The 7,720-nt window shown below is 32.9% G+C and overlaps 1 protein-coding gene across 1 annotated transcript in view; it reads right to left on the reverse strand.

Annotated features, from left to right (window-relative positions):
* TMPRSS11F (transmembrane serine protease 11F) overlaps positions 1–7,238 on the reverse strand; it is a 48,525-nt gene extending 41,287 nt beyond the window's left edge. Inside the window, exons 1-2 of the mRNA XM_031664824.1 lie at positions 7,212–7,238; positions 6,568–6,769 (exon numbers count right to left, since the gene is read on the reverse strand). Coding sequence (XP_031520684.1) covers positions 6,568–6,769; positions 7,212–7,238 — 229 coding nt within the window. The remainder of the gene's footprint in view (positions 1–6,567; positions 6,770–7,211) is intronic.
* Positions 7,239–7,720: the final 482 nt, after the last annotated feature.

Genomic DNA, 7,720 nt, shown 5'->3' on the forward strand with positions numbered 1-7,720 from the left:
ACCAAATCTTTGTCATGAGTTTCAATTATCTATCAACTGACTTTAGGAGACTGTTTATTGCACATTAAATAGGCATCTCTAATATATTTCCAAAGTGAAATAATCATTTACTTCCTTATTTACTTAAACCTCCTCTACTTCCTATATTTTATATCTTTGTGAACAGCTCTAACATCCATATGGTTACCCATGGCTTGGTTTCATCCTGATTTCCAATATCCAATTAATTTTTCAGTCTTTAAATCCTGTAACTATAACCCATTTAATCTCTAATCTCTCTCTCTCTCTCTCTCTCTCTCTTTTTTTTTTTTTTTTTGGAGATGGAGTCTCACTCTGTTGCCCAGGCTGGAGTGCAGTGGCACAATTCCAGCTCACTGCAACCTCCATCTCCTAGGTTCAAGTGATTCTCTTGCCTCAGCTTCCTGAGTAGCTGGGATTACAGGGGCATGCCACCACGCCCAGCTAATCTTTGTATTTTTAGTAGAGAATGAGTTCACCATGTTGGCCAGGCTGGTCTCGAACTCCTGACCTCAAGTGATCCACCAGCCTCAGCCTTCCAAAGTGCTGGGAATACAGGTGTGAGCCACCATACCCGGCCAAATCTCCAATTTCTTACCGCATTTTAAACATTCATTTTAAAACATATTTTAAATGTTTAAAACATTTAAATATTCATTTAAATTTTTTTAAATGTCAAAAACAAATATTCATTTAAAAACATTTTTTAGATCATAAATGCTATATCAGAAAATCTGGAATGACCAGAAAATTATATACAAGAGAATAAAAATCTGTAACTGTAATATCTAGAAGTAATTGATGTTATAATTTTGGTTTTTATTTATTCTGTTAAAATAATTGTTTTACTTGACTGAGATAGCTTATCACCACAATTTTGTATCTTTTTTGTTCCACTTACAAAATTTATTCTAAGCATTATCTTCTTTAAAAAAGTACATTTTGTTCATTCAAAATGAGATGTCAAGAAATATGAATAAGGTGACATTTTACCACAACAGTTTACAATCTATTTTGCTATTTTGCTGACAATTTTTACTTCTTTTTTTTTTTTTACTGATGGATGAGTGGATGAATTAATCAATATTTACCAAGTTCCTAACATACACTAAATTCTGTCTAATCGGCTCTCACATAGATTATCTTATTAAATTTAATGAATTCAAGCTACCTCTCAAGGCACTTCTTGAAAAGATTTCACAATTAAAGTTTTATTACAAAAAAAGATTAAAATGAAGATTGATCTCAGAGTGACAGAGCTATTTTACTCATTATCATACACATATCCCTATATTGTCTTTAAGAATTTCCCTGTTAAGCAAAAGCATATTCTGGAATCACGTAGAAGTAAAAGTGATTTTAATATATACTTTAAGTGCTTTTAAAAGTGCTAAAAATATGTTATATGTGAAGCATAACTATATTAGTCACTATACTATAGCAATTATATTAATGTTGAACTTTTGTATTAATAAATAATAATACCTTTCCTTTACTGAACTGTCATTATATGCAGAGAACATGATATTTGCCATTTATTGAATATTACATGCTCAGCTCATTTCACCAGTGAAGAAATTCAACATTAAATAAGTTTTTATAAAAGATCAATTAGGAAGCCATTGTAGAAATCCAATTTAATAATGGCAAATATTTGTAAGAAATTACTATATACCAGGCAGTGTGTGACAACACAAAGCTAGTTTAATCATCACAACAATTTTCTGAATTAAAAATAATAGTAAACCGCTTTACATAACAGTACTGAAGCTTAGCGAAGTAGAAAAGAAGTTTGCTAAAGATCACCTAACTAATTTATGGTGAACCTGAGATTAAAACCAAGGTATGCTTGGCTCTTGGGATTTCATGGGAGAATAACATTTTATGAGAAAACAAAATCCCTACATTCCTGGAAGTGGATACACTTCTACAGAACAGGAAGACAAGTGATGCTATCTCAATGCAAATTTTACTCTTTAGGTTTTCAAGAAACCAAACTTAAAAAACAGCTTTAGATAATTCGGTTTCTGGATTTTGTTAAAACATAATTCTAAATACTAAAATCTTTAAAATATTTCATGCAAGTCTATAAAGCATATTTGTTTTTACCCCATAACAAGTGGTATAATTGATTCTAAAAAATCCTGAAAAAAATGTATCTGGGACATGAAAATGCTTGTTGAAAATATAATTTACTATATAATTCCAGTAACTAAACAACAAAATAACAAGAAACACAGAAAATCCTGAGACAATTGGCAAATTCAGTGTTTGAATTTTTTAAGTTAGGGTCATATTTCATGTAAATGGTAGTGAATATTATTTTCTTCATTAATCTCAAAGGAGCTTTACACAGTTATGAAGGCAGTATTATATACATACATCTTTATAAGACATAAAAATATATGTATATAATATGTGTAACACATAATATGTATTATATATAAGATTTGTGTGTATATATGTGTGTGTATAATTTTTTCACTAGCAAAGGATATTTCTAATACATACAACTGACAATGAATATATATATCCAGAGAGAGCTATTTGAAATCAAAAAGAAAAAACAGATGACTCAATACAAAATGGGAAAACGACTTAAAAAGGCACTTCACAATAGCAGAAAATCCAAATGACCGACTGAGACATGGACAGATCCTCAACATCATTGTAGAACAGACAAATGCAAATTAAGATTACGATGATAATGCTATAACCTACACCAAATTAGCAAATATAAAAAGTTATGGCAACAGTAAATGTTGGTGAGGATATGGAGCAATGGGAACTGAGATGCAGTGCTGGTAGAAAACTGTTTGGTATTATCCATGATGATAAAAGAGCACGTGCCCTGGCCAGGAGCGGTGGCTCACTCCTGTAATCCCAGCAATTTGGGAGGCCAAGGCGGGCAGATCACGAGGTCAGGAGTTCGAGACCAGCCTCACCAACATGGTGAAACCCTGTCTGTACTAAAAACACAAAAATTATCTGGGCGTAGTGGAGGGTGCCTGTAATCCCAGCTACTCAGGAGACTGAGGCAGAAGAATTGCTTGAACCTGGGAGGCAGAGGTTGCAGTGAGCCAAGACTGCACCATTGCAGGACAGCCTGGGTGACAGAGCAAGATTCCATTTCAAAAAAAAAAAAAAAAAAAGCATATGTCTAATGACCTAGTGATTCTGTATCTGCATAGTTCCTGGACAAACTCTTGGATGTGTGTAACAAGATCTATGTATAAAAAGATTTACAGCAGTATTGCTTTAATGACTAAAACCTGGAACAACCCAAATGTCTTAAGTATTTGAATGACAAGTAAATTATGGAATATTTAAGATAATGAATATCAGTCAGTAATTTAAAAAGAAAACAGACTAAAGCTACCTTCAACAAGGCAGATGATGCTTGCAACAATGTTGAAGAGATGCAAGTCTCAAAAAAATATGTAAAATGCTGTTATATTCATTTAATATTCAAATAGGATTTCATTTTAAGACATTTTCTTTCCCTGAGGAAATAATCAATAAGAATCCAAATGGAAATCCTGAGGATAATAAGCACACATTAATCTAAAAGTGTTTTCATCATGTCAAGTAATAAATAGAGACATGAATTCTATCAAGCATTTAATAGTCAATTAATAACACAGTAATTTTTTTAAAAATGATACTCAAGTAGCATAGAACAATTTTATGGAGTTGTAAATATAAAACCTGAGAAGGAAAAGGTAGTTCCTGATATCCATGGGCTGAGTTTTGGTATTTCCATTGAACATCAACATCAGACAAAGCCATAATGTGACCATAAGCAATGAAGACCAAAAAAAAAAAAAAAAGACCATTCCATATTATGTCTGAACTCAGACAAAGACAAGAACACTATCTAAAACAATAAAACAAAACAAAAATGGATCATCTCCCTATTTTAGCCAATAGGAGTGATAGGAGTGACTACTGTTTCTCTACCAAATTACAGCTTTAGCCTCACTTCACTGTTAACCTTCTAAATAGGATTTAGTAAGATACTCGGTCATAGCATTATTCCAGGTTTCTGACAGCAATCACATAAAATCCAGTTCAGAGAAAAGATCCAGTTCCTTCAACCCTCCCCCTGAATCACCTAAGATAAGCCAAAATCTTATAGTGCATTTGTTTAAACAATCTTTTACTATGCAGTCTGTGGTTCTCCACGGCCTATGTTCTTTTTCACCTGTATATATCTGAAGATGTATTCCTATGATCTCTGGCTGAAGGGCACTGATAAATCAACCATATTCAAAACTCACTGATTTTATTAATTCTTATTTTAAAATTTCCCATTTTTATAAACAGTGGATAATTGGTCAGAATTATAATACACTGAAAGCCGATCATTCGTAACTACTGAGAGCTTTAGAATAAAAATAACTCCGTCAAATACACTTCCATCCTGGTGATGTGACTTTTACCACTATGTCTGCTAAAATCCTTATTTCTATTGTGATTATTTCACAATTATTGATAATTTTTACTCCACTGTCTTTCAGATCTATTCATGTACAATCTATAAAAGTAGTATTTTAGAAATAATTTGTCTTCTGTTGTTACCCTGGTTACTAGAATGTAATTTCCTTCACTGAATTCCTTCTGTTATAAAAATAGGTATGTTCCTTTTAAAAACCGCATCATCTTATGTACCTCTATATCCCATTCTACTTGTTTAACTTTTGTCATGGTCTACCTTCTCCCCTCTTTTCCTAAATGTCCATCTGGAGTCAGGCAACTTTTCAATTATCTGCAGTCAGGAAATTCTTGGAGATAGAACACTCAAATCCTTGGGTGTTAGCCTCTGTATTAGTTGTCTACTGCTGCTATAACAAATTACTATAGGTTTGGTGACTTAAAACAACACAAATTTATACTGTTACAGTTCTGGAGGTCATATATTATATGTGAGTTTTACAAAGCTAAAATCAAAAAGTTGGCAGAGCTGGCTCCTTCTAGAGGTTGTAAGGGGAGAATTTATTTTTTGCCTTTTTCTAGTCTACCCTCATTCCTTTGCTGATGGTCCCATTTTACATCGTCCCATCCTCCTCTTGCTTTTGTTGTTTCTCCTCCTTTGACCTTCTTTCTTCCCTTTTATTAGGACCCTTGCAGTTATATTTAGGACCTATCCAAAATAACCAGGATAATGTCCCATCTCAATATCATTAGTTTAATGACATCTGGAAAGGCCTTTTTGCTACATAAGGTAACATTCACAGATTCTAACAAGTAGGACATAGACATCTTTGCATGGGAATGGGGCATTATTCAGTCCATGACAGCCTCTAAGATTTTTTTAATGGCTAAATGCTTTTTTTGTGATTATTTTTACTATCCCTTCATTTTATTCTTTTTTAAGCATTGGGAGTGAAAGGCATTTTAAAAACAAAACTATTTCAATACCTCCTAATCCAAAGAAAATACTAACAAAAGATAAAGCTGTATAGGGTAACTTGGCTTATGCTATCATCTTATGAGAGTCTAAGGGATGGATATTATCAATCCCCCAATAATGAGGGTAGGAAGATAAACTGGGCATGTTGGACAATATTTCATTTCTTCTTCGGATCATTCAAATGTAGTTTTATTGCCATGACTGATATGAGTGCCTAAAATTTTAAGTCTCAATCACCTGTGATTAAAAATGCAGAAATTGACCGGGCATGGTAGCTGATGTCTGTAATCCCAGTACTTTGGGAGACCAAGTTGAGCAGATCACCTGAGGTTGCAAGTTCGAGACCAGCCTGGACAACATGGTGAAACCCCAATTCTACTAAAAATACAAAAATTAACCAAGTGTGGTGGCAGGTGCCTATAATCCCAGCTACTCAGGAGGCTGAGGCACGAGAATTTCTTGAACCCGGGAAGTGGATGTTGCAATGAGCCAGGATCGTGGGACTGTACTCCAGCCTGAGTGATAAGGCAAGAATCTGTCTCAAAAAAAAAAAAAAAAAAAAAAAGAGGAAAATACAGAAACCAAAGAGGAAGGTAAATGAATCTTAGTTGATTGTCATTTGGCTCAACTATGATACTGACTCTCCATTTTTGCATATATAATTAGGAATTAATTCTGAGCTTTTCCTTCTTCCCATAGTCATAAAAAAAGTTTTTTTTTTTCAAAAATAATGCTTGATATTTAGCCCTTTAAAAGTATTTTTCAGATAACTCTTCTTATATTCTGAGTTTTTCTTGAGGCTACTCATTAATATACTGATTCTGAGAAGAGTATACTAAACTCTCAGCATATTATGTAATTTGTCGTTATGCTAAAGATGATCTTTTCATTCTTCTTTCTCTTTTTTATGTGTTTCTTTTAGATATGTCTATCAATGCAATGCTTATTATAAAGTTAACTGGGTGGAAATATGTAACACAGAGCTCAATACAGAGGCAAACTATAATTTAACATCAGTAAAAGACTGGTAATTAAAATGTTAATATCATGCAAATGTCACTTTTTATATAACAGAAAATTTCAAGATATGAAGTCATGGAGTACTTAGGCAATGGAACTATGACCTGGATACTTACCCTCAACAACAAAATGAGTAACAATACCAATTGCAATTCCTATGATTGCTACAATTGCCAATGTGAAAAGAGCTAGCCGTACTGAGTCCCAAAATTGCTGTTTTCTTTGATACTCAAGTCGTGAGAATTCAGCTTCTGAAAATTCAACAGGTCTGTGATAATAGAAAGAAAATAGAGACAATAAAAATTCATTATAGTTCAACTATGTTTACTTACTATATTCCTCTATGAAAATAGTTTATACTCCTAAATAACAGTGAGCAACTTAGACTTTGAAAAGAACAGTAGGTTTTAATTTGCATATCCCCCCTAAAACCCCAATCACAGAATGAGTTTTAGATAAAGTGCTGCTGATGTTGACATTCAAGTGAGGATATCTTCCCACTGTATTTTATCCGGCTTATTGGCAATTTAAAACTTTGGTAGTGAAACACAAAGACTGGCTTTTAGATTTTAATATAACTACTTTTTAAGTAACCTTAACAATTTCTTAATGGCACATTGTAAAAGTAGCAACATTACTTTTGAAGACCTGATCATGGCTCTTTTCATTTACTAGCACCTCCCAATGAAATCAAAAATGGTGAATTGCACTTAGTAAGATTCCATCACCCATGAGCATCCTTCACTTACATTTGACTCACATGACCCCACTGGTGCTTCACCTCCATTACTCAAAAATATCTTACACCATTTATCTTTTTCCAACTGAAAGTTGCTGTTTATTTACTTTACTGTCTGAATTCTTAAATAAGATTCAATATTATGATATCTTTCAGTGAAATTTTTCTGTAAATGTCTTTATGCTTTTAACTTTACTTAATCAATATTTCTTGTGAATTTATTTTGTTAAATAAGACCATGAAAAAGTCCTTAGAATAGTAGCTACCACATTAAAATAATGTTTCAGAAACTGTTCTAGATCCCTAAATGTATACAGATTTTAAGATAAACTATTTGTCTTTGGGATGCCCACACTTTAAAAGGGGAGATAGACATGGAAACAAGTAGTTATTATATAGTGTGAACTGCACCAAAATAAATTTGTACAAGATCAGGGAACACTAAACTTTTTGAAGGGTTGTGTCAGGAGATTTTATTAAGAAAGTGACATGATTACAATTTTGAGGAATAAAAGCTCACCAGTTCAAAA

This window comes from Papio anubis, chromosome 3, assembly GCF_008728515.1.
Source record: "Papio anubis isolate 15944 chromosome 3, Panubis1.0, whole genome shotgun sequence".
NCBI lineage: Eukaryota > Metazoa > Chordata > Mammalia > Primates > Cercopithecidae > Papio > Papio anubis.